The sequence below is a fragment of the Pyrus communis genome, chromosome 8 (genome assembly GCF_963583255.1).
Source record: "Pyrus communis chromosome 8, drPyrComm1.1, whole genome shotgun sequence".
Lineage (NCBI taxonomy): Eukaryota > Viridiplantae > Streptophyta > Magnoliopsida > Rosales > Rosaceae > Pyrus > Pyrus communis.
Genome location: NC_084810.1, coordinates 22825572 through 22848184, shown reverse-complemented (window position 1 = coordinate 22848184; position 22613 = coordinate 22825572). Strand labels below are relative to the sequence as shown.

Genomic DNA, 22613 nt, shown 5'->3' with positions numbered 1-22613 from the left:
ATTATACTTTTTGCCTATAAACGTTAGAATTGCCCACAAAAAACAATTAATTTAAAAAGTTTGAAAAAACTGAAATGTCACAATATTTTTTTTAGATGTCAAAGTGATGAAAAAGAAAAAAATTATCTTTTACACATCCACCAAGTTTGACTACTATTTTTTAAGGGAATTTTAACGAAAAACTTCTGGTATTGTTTATTTTAACAAAAAAAACTATATTTTTATACTAAAAAATCAATCATAGTACTATTCATTTCACCTTTTATTTTGTCCTTATCGTTAAAACTTAAAGTTTTCAAACATTTTTCATTAATTTTTCTATTTTTTAAATGATACAAAGAAATATGTTTGTTGCCGTAGTCTTTTCGCATCTATCACTACGAGAAAAAATGGGATGTGAACTAGTGGGCTTAAATTGATTGTTTGGGGCTTGGACTATGTTGGTTTTTATTTTCAGGAAATGAGATCCGGAGAGGATTCTTTCCATCAAGTCCAACAAGACACACAATCAAAACCTTTAAAATTTGATACAACGGCTAAAGTTATTATAATTTTTAAAGTGAGTCTCTGTTTGTAGTGGTTGGATCAAATTTCAAAGGTCCGGATTGTGTGCCTTGGTGAACTTGGTGGAAATGATCCTTTCCCTTGATTCACATTGGTTTTATGAGTAACGCTACACTTACTATATTTATATTATATTTTTAATAGAAGTATGATTAACCAATACACGTGTATCTTGACCAATACACGTGTATCTTGTCTCTATTAGAAAGTGATATAAATATTGTATGAAAAATGTGGTAAAAATAGCATTTTTGTAGCTTTATTTGAGTGTGGAGGTATGCGCCCAATCTTGCCTTAGCTATGAGAGATTTTTTTAGTGTGTCGGGAATAAACAGTGGGCTAAGTGTAATAATCTAACTAGTTGAAATTTTCTTTTTCAAAGTTCCAACCAATTGTACTATAACAATTAGTGTACTAAATCACCACTTAGTACTACGGTCAAGTGGTATTCTTCTTCACTTGTAAGTGAGAGGTCTTAGGTTCGATTCTCACCAAAGATAAGTTTGAACCACATTATTGCTAGCTCATTGTGAGACTAAACTCACCCTCTATCTTAATATAGATAAATATTACTTGTTAAAAAAAAATTATTGTTAGCACTCCGAAAATCTCATTTTACAATCCAAACTTTCTATATTTGAAAAAGAAAAATACACTTATAAAATATACACTTATGCCAATAACGTTTCTTAAAAAAGAAAGGGTATTGAGACATATTTCCGGCGTCGAAAAGTTTCTCCCAATGATGTGGGAATTGACAGAGTACGTAAGCAATGATGTAGGGGATGGCCATATAATATTTAAGTTTTATATATAGTATATACACACATACACACATCCTTTTGCCGTACTCTTTTTCGCATTTTGCAGTTTAATTTGTAGTTTAATTTAAGCATTTTTATCCAGTTGAAGAACATCACTATATTTATGTGTGTTTGGTTGATGTCTCTGTAAAAGAAGTGTTTCCCTTTTAATGAATTTTTATAAAGGTGATGCAATGACGTGTCATCAATTGAAAGTAAACACATTAATTAATATTTAAGTAATTATCTAATCATCAATAACTAAATCATCCTATTTACAAAATTTAATTTAAAATTTTAGTATCTCTAGTATTACTCTTTTTATAATCACTAAAGTTGCAATATCCTACGTGATCATTTCAAAGGATCAATTGATTCGGTCAAATGCAATTGATGTGGTAATGCAATATCCTACAGGATAATGGTGGTTAGGTACCATCAGCCAGAAAATTAAGGATCCGTTTGGTATCCTATTTGAAAATCTTTATCATTTCTCAAAATATCTCTTAAGAACATTTCTTGAAAATAATTTTCTTTAAGACTCAAAAACTTGATTGATTTGTGATTTAAAAATTTTAAATCTTACTATTTAAACTAAACAATGAGATCTAAAAAGATGGAATTACAGGAGAGGGAGAAAGAGAAGAGAGGAGGATAGAAAGTAAGAGATGATTGAATGAAAGATAAAGAAGAGAGAGGATTGGACGAGATAGAGAGGAAGATAAGTGAAAGAAAGAACCAAAAGAATGAACAGGATTGGAGGAGAGACGAAAAAGGTAAAAGAAAAAAAAAGGAAAGAGATAGAAGAAAACAGAGAGAGAGAGAGATTTGGAGTGAGAAGGGAGGATGGAGAGAAAAGAAATAAGTGAGTTTAAGTTTAAAAATTCCAAAAACTCACTTTTTATGTTTTTAGATAATAAACTATATGTTTGAGTTAGTTTTAAGTTCAGTTTTTGAAAATAGTCTTACTAAACAAGTTTTTAAGATCTAAAACTTGAAAATTATTTTTTAGTTTAAAAAGTTAAATTCAAGTAAAGTACCAAACAAATCCTAAACTTTTATGTGTTTTTCGTGTCGCTAGTTTTTCTGTTCTTGTTGATTGTTGCCACTTTTCGCATCTATCACTACTAGAAAAATTGGGACGTGAACCGATGGGCTTATATTTATAGGAAAACTAACGAAAAATACTTGAAAACTTTGAGTTTTAACGATAAAGACAAAATAAAGGGTAAAGTGAATAGTACCAAGATTGACTTTTTAGTGTAAAAATATGGTTTTTCGTTAATAAACATTACTATAGGCTTTAAGTTAAAATTCCCAATATTTATTGTGGTGGGCTGAGTACATTGGTTTTATAAGCAAAGCTGTGCTTACCACATTTATATTAAATTTTTTGGCAGTAAGACCAATTAATAAATGTGAGTTTCATTTTTATTAAAAATTGACATAAATATAGTATAAAAAATATGGTAAAAATAGAATTGTTGCAATTTTATTTGGGTGTGGGGGCATGTACCCAGTTTTGCCTTGGCTCGGAGAGGTCTTTTAGTGTGTCGAAAACAAACGTTGCACTAAATGTGATAATTTAATTAATTGAATTCTTTTTTTAAAGTTCTAACCAATTATAAAAATTAATGTAGTCGTATTGTTGAAATTGAAAAATTTCTCCCAGCGACAAAATAGACAGAGTACGTAAGCAATGATGTAGGGGAGGGCCATATAATATTTAAGTTATATATATATATATATATATATATATCCTTTTGCCGTATTCTCTTTCGCATTTTGCAGTTTAATATGTAGTTCAAATTAAGGATTTTTATCCAATGGAAGAACATCACTATATTTATGTGTGTGGTTGATGTGCAAAGAAAGTAGAAAGTAGAAACCAGAAAGAGTGAAAGAACAACCGAGAAAGATGAAGAAAGTGGAACTAGTGTTCATCCCATCACCAGGAGCAGGCCACCTTGTGCCAACGCTGCAATTCGCAAAGCGTTTGATCGATCGCAACGACAGAATTTCGATCACCATTCTTGCCATCCAGTCATACTTCCCAACCACTCTAAGTTCATACACAAAATCGATTGCAGCCTCAGAACCCCGAATCCGATTCATTGATGTCCCACAACCTCAAGATCGACCTCCGCAAGAGATGTACAAGTCACCAGCAAAGTTCTTCTCTCTTTACATTGAGAGTCATGTCCCCAATGTCAAGAAAATCATCACCAACCTCGTCTCCTCTAGTGCTAATAGTTCAGATTCGATTCGTGTTGCTGCTTTGGTAGTTGATTTGTTCTGTGTGTCCATGATTGATGTGGCCAAAGAACTCAATATTCCTTCTTATCTTTTCCTGACAAGCAATGCAGGATATCTAGCTTTCATGCTCCACCTTCCAATTGTTAATGAAAAAAACCAGATTGCCGTTGAAGAATCCGATCCCGAATGGTCAATCCCAGGTATGTTTGTGACAATCACAAGTGTTTTTTAATGCGTTTAACAAGAAAAGTTATAGGTGTTTCTGAGTCATAAAGACTCTTTCTGGAGAAGCACATGCAAGTGGTTTCTTCACGAAGCATTTCAAGTCATTTTTCAGGAAACAAAAATCAGCATGTCATATGAAATCATTTCTAGCATAGGTGTTTAGAGTAAAAGTGCTTTCTGCAAAATGAAATTTCACTGTATCAAACGAGTACAATGCTAGCTCACCCCGAAAAAGACAAACATGTCCAATGTTTAAAGATGCGTTGTAACAACATATTTTTAGACTTCATTGCAGTTGAAAAGTTTTGATTTCGTGGAGTTGGATTCTTAGACTGAAAATTTTCGACACTTAGGTATTGTCCACCCGGTTCCTCCTAGAGTTTTGCCAGTGGCTTTGACAGATGGTAGCTGCTCCGCTTACATCAAGTTGGCTTCAAGATTTAGAGAGACCAGAGGCATTATAGTAAACACATTTGTAGAGTTAGAGACACACACTATCACATCGTTTTCCACTGACGACGGAATCCCTCCGTTGTACCCAGTCGGGCCAGTGATCGACCTGGATGACGGTCAGGCACATTCCAACCTAGACCAGGCACAGCGCGACAGGATCATCAAATGGCTTGATGACCAGCCTCAGAAATCTGTTGTGTTTTTGTGTTTTGGTAGCATGGGAAGCTTTAGGGCAGAGCAAGTGAAGGAAATAGCTTTAGGGCTTGAACAAAGTGGGCAGAGGTTTTTATGGTCCCTGCGCATGCCGTCACCCAATGGCACAGTCCCAAGTGATTGCTCAAATCTTGAAGAAGTTTTGCCAGATGGGTTCTTGGAGAGGACCAATGGGAAGAAAGGGTTGATATGTGGGTGGGCCCCACAGGTGGAGATCCTGGCCCACAGTGCAACTGGAGGGTTCTTGTCGCACTGCGGGTGGAACTCGAGCTTGGAGAGCTTGTGGCATGGCATCCCTATTGTGACGTGGCCCATGTATGCAGAGCAGCAGCTCAATGCTTTTAGGATGGTGAGGGAGTTGGGGATGGCATTGGAGATGAGGCTGGATTACAAGAGAGGCAGCGCTGACGTGGTGGGGGCGGACGAGATTGAGAGGGCTATGGTTGGTGTGATGGAGAAGGATAGTGAGGTGAGGAAGAAGGTGGAAAAGATGGGAAAGATGGCTAGAAAAGCTGTGAAGGATGGAGGGTCTTCATTTGCTTCTGTTGGGAGATTTATTGAGGATGTGATTGGTGAGAATTAGGGTTTTAAGTAGTATGGGTTGTTAATTTTTTAAGTTTAAGAAATCACGAATGTACTAATTTTTCCTTGTTCTTGTATGTTGATTATGAATTTATCAACTTGTAATTTATATGTTTTCGTTCTACAATGATAAATCAAACAAAATAATTTTGTAAATTTGTTAGGGAAGAGGGTTTTGGAGTTTGTGACATTGAGCCCCCACATTGTCGGATGAGATTTAAGTTCAAATCTCGCAGATGAAAGTAGTTGAATAACATTGCTTACGGAAAACGGGATTTTGGTTATCACATATTAATCAATGACATAATGCTTATTAAGGATAGATGGGAACAATATGAGTAATATAGATCAAGAAGCTTCCAGAGGTTTTACAAATTGACTTCATTTCTTGCAGACCAAGAACTTCAGTTTATCATTTATTCATTTCTTGCAGGCTATCCTTGCTAGCAAATCAACCATCTCCTGCAACTAAAAGTCAATGCTAATGAAGTTCCAATTTTGCTGTTAACGTTTTCGGCAGGCTCAACATTCCCATGAAGTTCAAAGGCCCGAAGAACAGCCCCCCATACAGAAGCAGTAGGAGCTATTGGCATTTTCTCAATCAACTCTATAGCTTCCTCCAGATTTCCAGAACAACCTAAAATATCGACCATGCAAGCATAGTGCTTTACACCAGGCGCAACCCCGAAAACTGGCTCCATTTGATAGAGAAACGTTCTTCCTTCATCCACCAATACAGCATGGCTACAAGCTCATAACACGTTGGTGAGTGTCACGGAATTGGGCTTCACCTTGGTTTCTAGAATTCTTGAGAAACAATCCAATGCATCCCTCCCTTTCCCATGCATTGCCACAGCAGCATTCATTGCGCTCCAGACGAACGCATCTCTCCTTTCCACTGATTTAAACACCTCAAGTGCCTTATCCAGATCCCCACACTTTGCATACATGTTGATAAGCGAGGTTGTGAGGTGACAATTTATCTTCATACCCTGCTTCTTTGCGTAAACATGTATCCAGCCACCAAGACAATTGCTCTCAATTGAGCACAGGCTGCCAGAGTACTAACTAGAGTGACTTCGTCAGGTTTTGGGCTCTTTGTTTTCTGCAAGTCATGAAAATCGCCAAAGCCTCCTTTGGCTTGTCACTTTGTTCATAAGACGAAATGAGGACATTCCATGCAGCAATGTCTTGACCAGGCATTGCAGCGAAAACCCACCAAGCCTCATCATAATTTCCTGACTGAGCATACTCATCAAGCATTGTAGTCCACGAGAAAATATCCTTCTCCGGCATCCTATCAAACAATCTTTTCGCTTCCTCATAGCATTGTTCAAAGTCAAGTTCTCTCCATTTTCATTCCTTTCAATACAAGAACAAACCCACCTCCCAAACTCCAAATCCACCTTCTTTGCGCAAGCTGACAACACACTCACCATCTCCTTAAACAACTCCGAGGCTTCCTCTGGACAATTCCCCTGTGCAAAAGCCGTGATCATAGAATTCCAAGACGCAACATCTTTCTTGGTAGTCTTCACGAAAACCCACCATGCGAAATCCAAATCCTCGCATGAACCATAGAAATGAACCAGAGAATTGATAATATCAACATCCGAACCAAACGAGGCCTTTATCACCATGCCATGAAACCCTCTTCCGAGCTCAAAAACCCGGAGCTCTGAAGCCACCTTGATCACAAACGGGTAAGTAAAAAATTGGAACTTTCCATACAGCGATAAAGCATTTCCAGAATTACAAGGATGCTTTCAGTCGGGTCGGTGCTCGATGCATAAGCGTGAATGAGGGTGTTCCAAGAGTAGAGATTTGGTTGGGGAATTTGGTCGAACACTTGGCGGGCATAGTCGAGGCTGGAGAAGGATGAGAGGGCACAGACGGTGATAAGCTTGCTGGCGGAGTAGGGGTCGAAAAGAAGGCCTGTACGGAGCATTTGGGGGTGGACTTGCTTCAGCTGCTTGATGCTAGTGCAGTGGTCGATTGAGGAAGGAGGTGGGTCGCTTGAGAAATGAAGGTTGTTAGTGGCGGTTGGGGATGGAGGGTTTGGTGGGTGACGTGGCAGAGATATAAGGGGGTGCTTAGAGTTGCCATCTCTTCTGTGGTCACTCTCGCACTAGCCGCATTCACTCGAGGTTTTTTAAAAGGAAAACTAATGAAAGAGGTTAAGAAACTTTGAGTTTTAACGATAATAACAAAATAAAGGGTAAAGTGAATAGTATCAGAATTGAATTTTTAACGTAAACATGTGGTTTTTCGTTAAAATGAACAGTACCGGGAGTATTTTGTTAAAGTTCCACTTTTCAAATTCTTTGAGACGGTTCGATCTCGTGAAAATGCTATTTACGTTCTACCTCGTAAAAACGTTCTTTGATTTAACATTAATTTTAGTCGGTTCAGGCTAAAAAAACCATCGGTTTCACTTGTTGAGCCGAGAATGCATGACTTATTAACTTAGATGTAACTCATGCCAGATTAATTGTATTTTAGGCCAAACATGAATCTATTTGAAGCGACTTATATTGTACTAGAGAAGACAATGCATAAACAATGGATTCATTTTACCTCCTCACATAACTACTCGAGATTAGGGGGTAGGTTTAGGTGGGAAAGTTCCAGAAACGTTTCCATACTTTGTGCCATAAGTATTTTAGTTAATTTTCTCTTTAGTATTGAACTTTGGCGATATTTATTAGGTACTTTTAGGACCGAAGACTCCATTATACGATTATTCACTTAATCTTGTTAGTTATAGGTGCTTTTCTTCTAGTATTTAAGGCTCTAAGAACACAAATGTTCTAATTAATGTGGCTACACCTAATATTTTGAGTTTAGCAAACATAAGATCCAAGTAAATGAAAAAGAAAAACCAAAAAATCAATTCCACTTTAATAAAACAAGGTATAAAAATAAACCTGATTATGAAATTTATTATATGAATGAGAATTAAGAACAAGAAAAATCAAAGTCAAAGTACTACAAAAAAATCTCGTTTGAAAAATCTTTGTAATTATACTTTTTGACTACAAACGTTAGAATTGCCCAAAAAAAATAATTAATTTAAAAAGTTTGAAAAAACTGAAATGTCACAATATTTTTTTTATATGTCAAAGTGATGAAAAAGAACAAAAAAAAAAAAAAAAAAAAAACCTTTTTCACATCCACCAAGTTTGACTATTATTTTTAAAGGAATTTTAAAGAAAAACTTCCGGTACTGTTTATTTTAACGAAAAATCGTATTTTTAGACTAAAAAGTCAATCATGGTTGTGAAATCACATTCTTAGATTTCACTGTTATAATCTACGTATTTGTATTACTGAGGTTTTATATTAGTTATCTAGAATTTATATTAATTTATTTGAAATTAGGTTTATTTAAACTAGTTACGAAGAGTGAAGTTTGAAAAATTATTATTTACTCGTTGGCCTTTCGAGGTCACAAGTCACATTTTTGAATAAATCTCAAAGCCACGAGCGCATAGGCGAAAGCCGTTTGTGAGTCCGGATTATAACGGTATAGTTACGAATATTTGAAGTTGTTCTACTAAACTATAGTTTTTAAATTAGTTAAACCTCCATCATGTGGGAATTTGGGCCGGGGAGATGTGAGTAAATTTTGGGGACCAATCAGATTTGAAAAAGAAAGGTGAGGCAACAGCCAAGGGAAAAAAAAAAAAAAAAAAAAAAAAGAGGGATTTTTTCCCTTTCCATTTCGTCAACACATGCACCCACAAACCCGACTTCAACTTGGCCGAATTCCGGCCAATCTCCACCATTTTTCAGGCCATTCTCACCCCTCCTCCACCTGCAACTTATTCCACAACCTCTCATTTACCATATTTGCTCAAATTCAAGGGTTTTTTAGGCCAATTTCGAGTAGAACCGTACTGGAGAACTCGGAGGTTCTCGACAGCGACTCGCCGTTTCGGTGAGTTTCACCACCCACCACCACCCTTAATCAACTTCCCTTGAAACCTAGGAATAAGACCCAACTAGTGGTTAGGGCGTAGGAACACCGAGGGAGTCGAATTGAAGAACACCCACATTAGGGTTCCGGCGGTTCGTGGCCAGTTTGGGGTGTTTTCCGGCCAAATTGGCATTGGCCATAGGTATAAAGTTTACTCTACTTGTTGAGATCTTCATTCTTGTGAAATTTGAGAATTTTTGAAAAAAGTCGAATTTTCCTACATGTAACATTCGATTTATGAAATGCTGTTGGTTGAGTATATTTTCGATAAGGTCCGCCACTTGAATATTTTACCAATTGACGATCTTACCATTGAATTAACACCAAATTTTAGTATGCTAGTGTAGATATTGTTTACGGACCTTAGGGTATTACTAGTGAAAATCTAGTGGCCCTATATTGGTTTGATAGTGACTTGAATATATGAGACATGATTATTATCTTAATTTCTTATATTGGTATCAATTGTGATTAAGAATTGGTCTTATGAATATGATTTATATTGAAATGTGATTTTTATATATTTAGCCATAGACCTGTACTTATTAAATAGGATTTGGCTTGTGCACTAATGATGTTTGGGACATATATGTGTTTAATTATCTTTTTAATAATGTGATTGATAATTATGATGAATGTTATGACAATTATGAGATTTAAATATTGTTTGATAATTATTTGGATATGATTACCAACTGTATATCTATTTGAACTTGGCATTTTACCTAGCATGAGATGGAGATGGAAGTCAGGAAATAAGTTAGGTACTTTATTAGATTTTTAGTAGAAATAGTAATTAAGGGAATTCCTTGTGTTGTGCTCCATCTAACTTAATGTTGCTTGATATGTGGAATCGATAACATGTATGTGTATAATTATGTTTAATGTGTGATGATGAGATTTCACTACGTAGTTGTGGTACATGGATGATTCTGCTTGGTATATTCGAGATGGGGGGACCATATGTATTCAGGGGTGATCATGCTTGGTATATCCGCAATGGGTGATCACTGCCTGCACGATGAGTTTACGTATATGGTCCTGCTTGGTATATCCGCGATAGGGGATCATACGCATTCTAGAGGTGATGATGACTAGTTGTACATGGTACATTTTTAGGCGATCATATTTGGTGGTTCCGTTGAGTGGTCCGGAACCCAAGGTTGTTGAATTTCGTGGAGCGGCCTAAAATCCCATTGTTTGGAGAAGTAGGTTTGGCCTAACTGTGTCACTCCAGCCTTAGTTATATATATATATATATATATATATATATATATATATATTTGTGTCAATGGTTTCGAGAGTCTTGCGAATTAAGTTAGAAAAGATGTTGGACGTCTGAGTGACTCCTTCAGAATTTTCTATGATTTGATTATGATTTCATAAGGTATGAATTTAGAAGATATGAGAATGATTGTTATTATTTTAATCAAATTAATTAATTAATGCGGCTAGAGAATGATTTTGTGTTTCGTCGGCTCTTAAATATGATGTGTGTTATGAATTGCGATATCATGATGAGACGTAATGATTTATATATTGGATGGGAGAGGAATCATGTTTTCATGGGGATTGGTTATGTAGCCTGAGTCTAGGAATTATATGTTGTCAGGTTATATTGAATGATTGAGGAATACTATGCTTTTCTGCTTGAACTTAGTGGAATAAACGTCTGATTTTGTGATAGTGAACTACGAATGGCTTAATCCCTATTGAGGGTACGTAGGCAGTCGATCATGAAGGTTAGATGCAGCCATAAGGTAAACGAAATTTTTTTTTGCAATTTGATTCTCGAATTGTGATTGCCATATTTCTGAGATGGGGTATGTGAGATATACAAGTATTTGGGTGATATCACGTGTCGATCCTGGATGTATGTTGGGATCGGGGCGTGACAACGGTACTTTTCACTTTATCCTTTATTTTATCCTTATCGTTAAAACTCAAAGTTTTCAAGTATTTTAATTTTCCTATTTTTTTAAATGATACAAAGAAATATGTCTGTTGCCGTAGTCTTTTCGCATCTATCACTACTAGAAAAAATGGGATGTGAACTAGTGGGCTTAAATTCATTGTTTGGGGTTGGACTATATTGGTTTTTACTTTCAGGAAAGGATCCGAAGAGGATTCTTTCCATCATGTCCAATAAGACACACAATCAGAACCTTTGAAATTTAATCTAACAGCTAAAGTTATTATAATTTTTAAAGTGGATCTCTGTTTATAGTAGTTGGATCAAATTTCAAGGGTCTGGATTGTGTGCCTTGGTGAACTTGGTGGAAAGGATCATTTCCCTTGATTCACATTGGTTTTATGAGTAACGCTACACTTACCATATTTATATTATATTTTTAATAGAAGTATGATTAACCAATACACGTGTATCTCGTCTGTATTAGAAAGTGATATAAATATTGTATAAAAGATGTGGTAAAAATAGCATTTTTGTAGTTTTATTTGAGTGTAGGGGTATGTGACCAATCTTGCCTTAGCTATGAGAGATTTTTTTAGTGTTTCGGGAATAAACAGTGGGCTAAGTGTAATAATCTAACTAGTTGAAATTTTATTTTTCAAAGTTCCAACCAATTGTACTATAACAATTAGTGTACTGAGTCGCCATTTAGTGCTACGGTCAAGTGATATTCCTCTTCACTTGTAAGTGAGAGGTCTTAGGTTCAATTCTCATCAAAGATGAGTTTGAACCACATTATTGTTATCTCATTATGAGACTAAGCTCAACCACTATCTTAATATAGATAATATTACTTGTTAAAAAAAAAAAGGAATTGTTATTGGTATTCTAAAAATTTTATTCTCCACTCTAAACTTTCTATATTTGAAAAGAAAAATACATTTATAAAAAGTGTAGAATGTAAATTTTAAAGTACCAATAACACTTCTCAAAAAAAAAAAAAAAAATTACATTGCGACATATTTCGGGCGTCGAAAAGTTTCTCCCCGTGAGATAATTGACGAAGTAAGCAAGCAATGATGTAGGAATTGACAAAGTACGTAAGCAATGATGTAGGGGAGGGCCATATAATATAAGTTTTATATATGTATATATATCCTTTTTGCCGTACTCTTTTTCGCATTTTGCAGTTTAATATGTAGTTCAAATTAAGCATTTTTATACAATAGAAGAACATCACTATATTTATGTGTGTGCGGTTGATGTCTCTGTTCACAAAAGAAGTGTTCCCCTTTTAATGAATTTTTATAAAGGTAATGCAACTGTTATCAATAGAAAGTAAATATATTAATTAATATTTAAATAATAAATTAATTATCAATAACTACATCATTCTTTTTACAAAATTTAATTTAAAATTTTAGTATCTCTAATAGTACTCTTTTTATAATCACTAAAGTTGCAATATTCCTACGTGATAATTTCAAATGATCAATTGATTCGGTCAAATGTAATTGATGGTGGCAATGCAATATCCTACAGGATAATGGTGGTTAGGTACCATGTAGCCAGAAAACTAAGGATCCGTTTGGTATCTTATTTGAAAATCTTTATCATTTCTCAAAATATTTCTTAAGAACATTTCTTGAAAATAATTTTCTTTAAGACTCAAAAACTTGATTGATTTGTGATTTAAAAATTTTAAATCTTACGACTTAAACTAGACAATAAGATCTAAAAAGATGGAGTCACATATCTCACTATTTGATGTACCACCTCTTGTGCTAGTCACATTGAAAAATATCTCGTAGGGGAGGGCCATATAATATTAACACATGCAATCAATCCTTGTTTATTTCTGTCATTTAATTATGTATATTATTGTATTAATGCGTAATCAAATTAAGCAGTATGTTATAATTTCTCCCATGTGGCGGCATATGCTCACTCTTTGGCCTTAGGTAGGTCAGTCAGTGAGAAAAATGACAATAATAGTACGTGAGCAATGATGCAGGGGAGCCATATAATGTTAAGTTTAACACATGCAATCAATCCTATTTCTGTACTCTGTCTCCTTTTCAAACTGGTTATGTTATTTGATTATGTATATTATTGTGTTTTAATACGTATTTGAAATTAAGCACTATGATGTATACTATAACATCACTATATTTATGTGTGTGATTGATGTGCAAGGAAAGTATAAACCAGTAAGAGTGAAAGAACAAGTCAGAAAGATGAAGAAAGTGGAACTAGTGTTCATCCCAGCACCAGGAGAAGGCCACCTTGTATCAGCACTGCAGTTCACAAAGCGTTTGATCGATCGCGATGACAGAATTTTGATCACCGTTCTTGCCATCCAGTCACCCTTCCGAACCACTCTAAGTTCATACACAGAATCGATTGCAGCCTCAGAACCCCGAATCCGAGTCATCGATGTCCAACAACCTCAAGATCATCAACCTCCACAAGAGACGTACCAGTCACCAGAAAAATTCATCACTCTTTACATTGAGGGTCACATCCCCAATGTCAAGAAAATCATCACCAACCTCGTCTCCCCTATTGCTAATAGTTCAGATTCGATTCGTGTTGCTGCTTTGGTGGTTGATTTCTTCTGTGTGTCCATGATTGATGCGGCCAAGGAACTCAATCTTCCTTCTTATCTTTTCATGACAAGCAATGCAGGATATCTAGCTCTCATGCTCCAACTTCCAATTCTTCATGAAAAAAACCAGGTTGCGGTTGAAGAATCCGATCCCGAATGGTTAATCCCAGGTATGTTTGTGACAATCACAGGCGCTTTTGAATGCGTTTAACAGAAAATGTTAAAAGTGTTTCTTCTAAAAACATTTCCAAGTTCTTTCTCAAGAAACAGTTGACTTTTTAATAAACTCATATGAAAGCATTTTTAGACTGCATTCCAATTGAAATGTTTTGATTTCTTGGAGTTGGATTCTAACGCTTTGAAATTTTTCGACAACTAGGTATTGTCCACCCGGTTCCTCCTAGAGTTTTGCCGATGGCTTTGAAAGACGGTAGCCGCCCTGCTTACATCAAGTTGGCTTCAAGATTTAGAGAAACTAGAGGCATTGTAGCAAACACATTTGTAGAGTTAGAGAGACATGCTTTCACATTGTTTTCCAATGACACCCGAATTCCCCCGGTGTACCCAGTTGGGCCAGTGATCGACCTGGATGATGGTCAGGCACATTCCAACCTAGACCAGGCACAGCGCGACAAGATCATCAAATGGCTTGATGATCAGCCTCAGAAATCTGTTGTGTTTTTGTGTTTTGGTAGCATGGGAAGCTTTAGGGCAGAGCAAGTGAAGGAAATAGCTTTAGGGCTTGAACAAAGTGGGCAGAGATTTTTATGGTCCCTGCGCATGCCGTCACCCAAAGGCAGAGTCCCAAGTGATTGCTCAAATCTGGAAGAAGTTTTGCCAGATGGGTTCTTGGAGAGGACCAATGGGAAGAAAGGGTTGATATGTGGGTGGGCCCCACAGGTGGAGGTCCTGGCCCACAGTGCGACCGGAGGGTTCTTGTCGCACTGCGGGTGGAACTCGATCTTGGAGAGCTTGTGGCATGGCGTCCCTATTGCGACATGGCCCATGTATGCAGAGCAGCAGCTCAATGCTTTTAGGATGGTGAGGGAGTTGGGGATGGCGTTGGAGATGAGGCTGGATTACAAGAGAGGCAGCGCTGACGTGGTGGGGGCGGACGAGATTGAGAGGGCTGTGGTTGGTGTGATGGAGAAGGATAGTGAGGTGAGGAAGAAGGTGGAAGAGATGGGAAAGATGGCTAGAAAAGCTGTGAAGGATGGAGGGTCTTCATTTGCTTCTATTGGGAGATTTATTGAGGATGTGATTGGTGAGAATTAAGGTTTTAAGTAGTGGTTGTTAATTTTTTAAGTTTAAGAACTCATGAATGTACTAATTTTTCGGTGTTCTTATATGTTGATTACGAATTTATCAATTTGTAATTTATATGCTTTCTTTCTGCAATGATAAATCAAACGAAAGGAATTTGTAAATTTGTTAGGGAAGAGGGTTTTTGGAGTTTGGGACATTGAGTCCCCACATTGTCGGAGGAGACTCTAAGTTCAAATCTCGCGGACGAAAGTAGTTGAATAAGATTGCTTATGGAAAACGCGATTAGAAGTCTTTGGTTAATAATCAATGACATAATGCATATTAAGGATAGATGGGAACCATATGAGAAACACAGATCAAGAAGCTTCCCGAGATTTTACAAATTCACTTCATTTCTTGCAGATCAAGAACTTCAGTTTATCATTTATTCATTTCTTGCAGATCAAGAACTTCAGCTTATCATTTATTCATTTCTTGCAGGCTATCCTTGCTAGCAAATCAACCATCTCCTTTAACTAAAAGTCAATGCTAATGAAGTTTCAATCTTGCTGTTAACGTTTTCGGCTCCAACTCAAGCATATGACTACACGACTTTTCGGCAGGCTCAACATTCCCATGAAGTCCACAGGCCCCAAGAAGAGCCCCCCATACAGAAGCAGTAGGAGCTATTGGCATTTTCTCAATCAACTCTATAGCTTCCTCCAGATTTCCAAAACAACCTAAAATATCGACCATGCAAGCATAGTGCTTTACACCAGGCACAACCCTGTAAACTGGCTCCATTCGATAGAAAAACGTTCTTCTTTCATCCACCAATCCAGTCTGGCTACAAGCTCATAACACGTTGGTGAGTGTCACGGAATTGGGCTTCACCTTGGTTTCTAGCATTCTTGAAAAACAATCCAATGCATCCCTCCCTTTCCATGCATTGCCAGAGCAGCAATCATGGCGCTCCAGCCAAACACATCTCTCATCTCCACTGATTTAAACACCTCAAGTACCTTATCCAGATCCCCACACTTCGCATACATGTCGATAAGCGAGGTTGTGAGGTGACAATTCATCTTCATACCCTGCTTCTTTGCGTAAACATGTATCCAGCCACCAAGATCAATTGCTCCCAATTGAGCACAGGCTACCAGAGTACTAACTAGAGTTGCTTCGTCAGGTTTCGGGCTCTTCCTTTTCTGCAAGTCATGAAAATCACCAAAGCCTCCTTTGGCTTGCCACTTTATTCTTAAGACGAAATGAGGACATTCCATGCAGCAATGTCTTGACCAGGCATTGCAGCGAAAACCCACCAAGCCTCATCATAATTTCCTGACTGAGCATACCCATCAAGCATTGCAGCCCAAGAGAAAATATCCTTCTCCGGCATCCTATCAAACAATCCTTTCGCTTCCTCAATGCTCCCACATTTCACATACATATCAAGCATAGCATAGCATTGTTCAAAGTCAAGTTCTCTTCATTTTCATTCCTTTCGATACACGAACAAACCCACCTCCCAAACTCCAAATCCAGCTTCTTTGCGCAAGCTGACAACACATCACCATCGTCATGTCATTCAGCTTCACATTCTCTGCCTCCATCTCCTTAAGCAACTCCAAGGCCTCCTCTGGAAAATTCCCCTGCGCAAAAGCTGTGATCATAGAATTCCAAGACACAACATCTTTCTTAGTAGTCTTCATGAAAACCCGGCATGCAAAATCCAAATCCCCGCATGACCCATAGAAATGAACCAGAGAATTAAGAATATCAACATCCGAACCAAGCGAGGCCTTTATCACCATGCCATGAAACCCTCTTCCTGAGCTCCAAAACTCGGAGCTCTGAAGCCGCCTTGATCACAAACGGGTAAGTAAACTTATTGGGACTTTCCATACAGCAATAAAGCATTTCCAGAAGTACAAGGATGCTTTCAGTCGGGTCGGTGCTCGACGTATAAGCGTGAATGAGGGTGTTCCAAGAGTAGAGATTTGGTTGGGGAATTGGGTCGAACACTTGGCGGGCATAGTCGAGGCTGGAGAAGGAGGAGAAGGCATAGACGGTGATAAGCTTGCTGGCGGAGTAGGGGTCGAAGAGAAGGCCTGTACGGAGCATTTGGGAGTGGACTTGTTTCAGCTGCTTGATGCTGGTGCAGTGGTCGATTGAGGAAAGAGGTGGGTCGCTTGAGAAATGAAGGTCGTTAGTGGCGGTTGGGGATGGAGGGTTTGGTGGGTGACGTGGCAGAGATATGAGGGGGTGCTTAGAGTTGCCATCTCTTCTGTCGTCACTCTCGCATCAGCCGCATTCACTTGAGGTTTTTTAAATTCTTTGAGGAGGTTCGATCATGTGGAAACGTTCTTTGATTTAACATTAACTTTAGTCGGTTCGGACTAAAAAAATCATCAGTTTCACTTGTTGAGCTGAGAATCCATGATTTATTAATTTAGATGTAACCCATGCCAGATTAAATGTATTTTAGGCCGAACATGAATCTATTTGAAGCGACTCATATTGTACTAGAGAATCCAATGCGTGAACAATGGATTCATTTGATCTCCTCACCTAACTACTCAAGATTAAGGGGGAGGTTTAGGTGGGAAAGTTCTAGAAAGATTTCCATACTTTGTGCCGGAAGTATTTCACTTAATTTTCTCTTTAGTATTAAACTTTGGCAATATTTATTATGTGCTTTTAGGACCCAAGACTCCATTATTCGATTATTCACTTAATCTTGTTAGTTATATGTGCTTTTCTTCTAGCATTCAAGGCTCTAAGAACACAGATGTTCTAATTAATGTGGCTACACCTAATATTTTGAGTTTAGCAAACATAAGATCCAAGTAAATGGAAAACAAAAACCAAAAAATCAATTCCACTATAATAAAACAAGGTATAAAAATAGTCCTGATTATGAAATTTAGGGTGGTGATATTCCCACCCTGGTGTCTTATTTCCCCACCCACCATTTAATGAAAATGTTAATAACATATTTATCATTTTAAAAAAGACTCTTAAACCCCTATTTAATTCAGTACTAAAATTTTGAAAAAACAAAAAAAATTTAAAATAATAAATAAATAATGGTGGGTGGGGTGTGATATCTTGGTGGGAAGAGGCTGGGAAAGATTTGGGTTAGAATGGACGGAAAGGTTGGAGGAAGGAATGGGCGTGTGCTAGATGAAGGTGAGAAACTTCAATGGAGAAAAAAAAGAATTGGGTATGAGATTTGCGGATTTGACAAAAAGGGAGGAAGAAGAGTGGTTTGGGGATCCTGGGTCTCTGCAGGGCGGCGTTAGGTGTGAAGGATGCGATGAATATCTAGGTCTTAGGTCTTGCATTTTTTTTCTTTTTTTTCTTCTTTCTTTCTTTATTTATTTATAATATTATTTAAAGATATATTAGAGTTATTTAAAAAAAATATTATGGTTATTTTGGGAATAATGGTGGATGGGGAAATAACGTTTTACTTTTTTAATTTTCTATGGTGGGTGGGATTATTATGTGGATGGGAAAATAAGACACAGTGGTGAGTCTAGTAGAACTCAAAATTTATTATATGAATGAGAATTAAAAACAAGAAAATTCAAAGTCTGCTGTAAAGGTGACTAGATGGTTGGCCACTAATCACTATGTTGCTCGTGATTTGCTTCTATAAAAGCAAGTCTTATGGAACACAACACATAAGGATGAAAGAAGAAGTTCACGGAAGAGTAAGAGAGAAAAGAGAGGAAAAGAGAAAATAGAGGAAAAGAGAGGAGATAATAGAGAGAGTTACTTTTGTACTCTTATTATTCTAAATTATAATGAAAGCACCACCGCTGCTCTTAGAACGTACTTTAATCACACTGACTGTAGAAGAACTTTGTCAATTTTGTGTCTTATTTTATTTATTTCACTGCACACACCATCAATTTTACAACACGTTATCAGCACGAGTTGCTCTTGTGTCGGTGGAAAGAAACGAGAATTGCTGGCCTTATCTCAGACCCATGGAGAAATCACACGATTAGCTTGAGCTCCATTTGGCTTGCTGTCATCTTTGGCTACTGCTGATGACCTGCATGAGCAAGCTGGCACCTAATATCAACATCTTCAAGGACCCGAGATGGAGCATCTTCACCATGGCACTCATCTGCCTTCTCGTCGCCGGCGTCGGAGGACAGGCTCCGTCATCCGCACCAATAAAATAGAGATTCACATCAAGGAGGATGGTATAAAACTTCTCTTTGATTTTTTCTTGGCTTTAGTTGTTGTTTCTCTATGTTTTGCAGAAGTTGCAGATCCATGAAGACGATATCATGGAGCTGCTATGGCAGAACGGCCAAGTCGTGAGGCAGAGCCAGAACCAGAGGTCTTCAGTCAATAGTAAAACATGGGTGTTTTGAATAAGGTTGAGACAAAAGTGTGATGCTGACATGCACTAAAAGTTTATGGAATATGCATGGAACCATAAGGACAATAATAATTAAATAAAATAAAAAGGAGATGGTGCATCATCAGGTGATAAGGAAAGAAACTGATGAGCTTGATAAAATAAAATAAAAAAAAAATAATAAAAGCAAAGGAATTGTGCAGCATGTGAGAAAAGGTTTTGAAGCTTGGTGCCGACAAAAAAATAAAAAATAAAAAATTAACAAATAAAAAAGGACAAAAGGAAGTGGCAAAAATAAAAGGTTCTGATACTTTTTATTTACATGAATTGTGTTGGCTTAAAACACTTTCACACGTTTTATTTACTTTAAAGCAATTGAGTTACCATGGACGGTTTTACCGTCTACTATTTTAAGTTTTCATTTATGTGAATGGTGCTGAATTAAAGTCCTTATCATAAACTTTATTTACTTAAATGCAATTTATTTACTATGGCTGAAATTACCACATATTGCTTTAATTTACGTATTGTATTTATCTTTTGTTACGATGAGTATATACAGGACCTGAAGTTCCTTTATCAGATCAGAACCTGAAGTTTCTTGATCCTCATCATATAAAATGATTGGACCCGAAGTTCCATCATGCAAAAAGATCGGGCATGAAGTCACATGATCCTCAAGATCAGGACATGAAGTTCCTTGATGAGTACAGTAAGTTTGAAGTGCCGCAGTGCCTCAACTTAATTGTAATAAAAGCCATAAGAGTCTCATTCTACAGACTATTAAATAAGGACCAGAAGTTCCTTATATCCATACTCAAAATGGTTTAGCAGAAGTATTTATTAAGCGGATGAAATTGATTACCTGATTACCCGCGCTCTGCTAATGAAAATGAAATTGCCAAGTTTCTACATGAGGACATGTCATTTTACATGATGTAATATTAATTTGGTTGAGACATGTTGCCAACCATCAATATTTCTCAGTACAACTCATGTTTGGGCACCAGCCAAACATTACACATTTACGAGTTTTTGGTTGTATTATCTTTGTGCATATTGCACTGCCACAACGTACTGAAATGAGGCATCATCGTGGATTGGGCATTGACGTTGAACACCATCTATCATTCAATATTTGCAACCCTTGACTGAAGATATGTTTACCGCGTGGTTTGCGAATTGTCATTTTGATAAGACAATTTTCCTGCCGTTAGGGGGAGAAAATAACTTCGTTTCAGAAGAACAATGAGAAAATATCATTCCAGAAGAATGATGAGAAAAGATCGTTCCAGAAAAACGAATAGAATTTGTCTTATTTTGATTCATGAAGCAATCAATATAAAAACGAAGTAAGAATAATTGAATGATGCAACAATATGCAAATCAAATGCCAAATGCATTTAATGATGCAACAAAAGTGATGAAATCACATATACTTGCTACAAATGTGCCTAGAAGAATTGATGTCCCTGTTAGACAATATAATGAGGCAGTAAACGATTTATCTATTGCACGCCTGAAGCGTGGCAGACCCTCAGACTCAAAATGTTCAGTCATTCGAAAGAAGAATAATATGGCACTATTGAACTTTTGCATTCCCAAAGCATAACTGTAACATGCCAGAAGCATGACAATCGCCATATGGATATACGTCCCAAAAAGGACAATCCGCGGACATAGGAATGTTGATGTCTCATGCATGAAGCATGATAGACTTATAGCCTTATAGGTTCCAATGACTCAAATCCCGGAAGTGGAGATTACAATCCAAGCTCTATAACGCTTAAGAGGAGGTTATGATCCACATTCTCTAAATTATGACTATCCTGGAAGAGATATTGTAATGCTGAAGAGGCAATGGATATCAAAAAAAGAAATGAAAAGCTTTTATGCATGCGCATGCACTTGAGAATATGGGATCAAGAATTGATGATAACCAATGGTATTTTGGTTTCTACAAGTAGCTACTAAATTCATCAATGAGCTGTGTTGATATTGAGTCCCGTTCTTTTTTCGTCAACAAAATTATTGGCCAAAAATGGAGAAAGACAATTCTATTACAATTTTGTAAGAACGTGGAAAAATGGACCTATAAATTTGAATACAATACAAATAGCCAAAAGATGTTGAACCAAGGAGGTTACATATGAGTATTTGTAATACCGTGAAATACACTCACATGATATGACACAAGGTTATAAACAAGTTCATATGAATGGAGAATTATATACGAAAGGTTATGAGTCGCCCACATCATATCTCTATAAGTAAATCCCTCAAATATACATGGAAGCAAATTGCTCTGTATAAATTCCAAAGGAAAAATGTGTCATGAAGTGTAGAAAATTCCTGAAGGATTCAAATTGCTTGAAGTAAGCCCCAAAGGGTAAAGCATAAAATATGTACTCAATACCAATGGATGATATAATTTGCCTTAGTGAGCACTTTCATTATGATATTGTTGCAACATACTAAAATATCTTGTAAGAGTTGATGATATTAAATTGAAACTCCTGAAGAGTCAAGAAAGATTATAAAGTGTTGAGAGAAATATTGTCTCCAATTGTAGATCGAACAATATGCCAACACGAATCTTATCCATGATGTTTATGATATTAAAGAATCATATGGATTAACGATTATGAGTTGAATACTCAAATGATGTCGACACTAAGAATGATCATTTATCTTCATGAGGGTAAAGATAAATTGAGTTAAAACAAACAAACAGGATGAAGCCTTCACAAAGGTTGCTCATGTGAAGCTTTAGTACTCGGCAATACCCCAGAAAAGGGAGGCATTGGAGATTGATCATGTGGCACCCCAGTACTTGACAAAAAAAACCAAAATGGGAAGGCATCAGTTGCCTTCGGAATCTAGCAACGAACCTCTGGTGATCATTTTGAATTCGACTTTCGGATTCTTGAAGCTGGTCAAGCTTTCTTTTCATGCTCGTCGAGTATTTATTTGCAAGCAAGTGTAACACTCTATTCTCGTGCTTGGGCCCTATGATCTCTTGTTTAAAACTTGCCACCTCAGCCATCAATGATTCAACTTGGTGAGTTCGAGCAAGTAGGCGTTGGCCTATATTGGATACAGAGCCCGCACATTGAACACTGAGAGCCAAGAAGTCTTGAACGGCTGACTCATCAGACCGTTTTGAAAGGATTCTGTTATCCTTTGGAGTGAGAAGATTCCTAGCTACCAATGTAGCGGTTATGTTATTCTTCATCACAAAGTCCCCAACCGTAAGAGGACCATTAGAAGATAAGAAGGACGGGCGCCATATATTATCCTGACGCTGCTCATCTGTATCACTCATAAGACTCAAATCTAATAAAATGTTAGATGGGCAAGCCATTTTCAGAAATGAAGAGGGAAAAATGAGG

General features: G+C 37.0%; 2 protein-coding genes and 2 pseudogenes across 2 annotated transcripts; 2 read left to right on the top strand and 2 right to left on the bottom strand.

Moving 5' to 3' along the window:
* Positions 1-3163: 3163 nt before the first annotated feature.
* LOC137742566 (UDP-glycosyltransferase 71K2-like) lies at positions 3164-5234 on the top strand. The gene is made up of 2 exons (XM_068482473.1): positions 3164-3823; positions 4202-5234. The coding sequence occupies exons 1-2, from the start codon at positions 3286-3288 to the stop codon at positions 5095-5097; spliced, it is 1434 nt and encodes a 477-aa protein (XP_068338574.1). The 5' UTR covers positions 3164-3285; the 3' UTR covers positions 5098-5234.
* Positions 5235-5539: 305 nt separating this feature from the next.
* LOC137743165 (pentatricopeptide repeat-containing protein At2g29760, chloroplastic-like) lies at positions 5540-9215 on the bottom strand (annotated as a pseudogene).
* Positions 9216-13038: 3823 nt separating this feature from the next.
* LOC137742385 (UDP-glycosyltransferase 71K1-like) lies at positions 13039-15016 on the top strand. The gene is made up of 2 exons (XM_068482239.1): positions 13039-13765; positions 13975-15016. The coding sequence occupies exons 1-2, from the start codon at positions 13162-13164 to the stop codon at positions 14868-14870; spliced, it is 1500 nt and encodes a 499-aa protein (XP_068338340.1). The 5' UTR covers positions 13039-13161; the 3' UTR covers positions 14871-15016.
* Positions 15017-15268: 252 nt separating this feature from the next.
* LOC137743163 (pentatricopeptide repeat-containing protein At2g29760, chloroplastic-like) lies at positions 15269-22585 on the bottom strand (annotated as a pseudogene).
* Positions 22586-22613: the final 28 nt, after the last annotated feature.

Coding starts and splice junctions, on each gene's coding strand:
- LOC137742385 (XM_068482239.1), top strand. CDS start 13,162: ATGTGTGTGATTGATGTGCAAGGAAAGTATAAACCAGTAAGAGTGAAA. Junction 13,766..13,974: donor TCCCGAATGGTTAATCCCAG/GTATGTTTGTGA, acceptor TTCGACAACTAG/GTATTGTCCACCCGGTTCCT.
- LOC137742566 (XM_068482473.1), top strand. CDS start 3,286: ATGAAGAAAGTGGAACTAGTGTTCATCCCATCACCAGGAGCAGGCCAC. Junction 3,824..4,201: donor TCCCGAATGGTCAATCCCAG/GTATGTTTGTGA, acceptor TTCGACACTTAG/GTATTGTCCACCCGGTTCCT.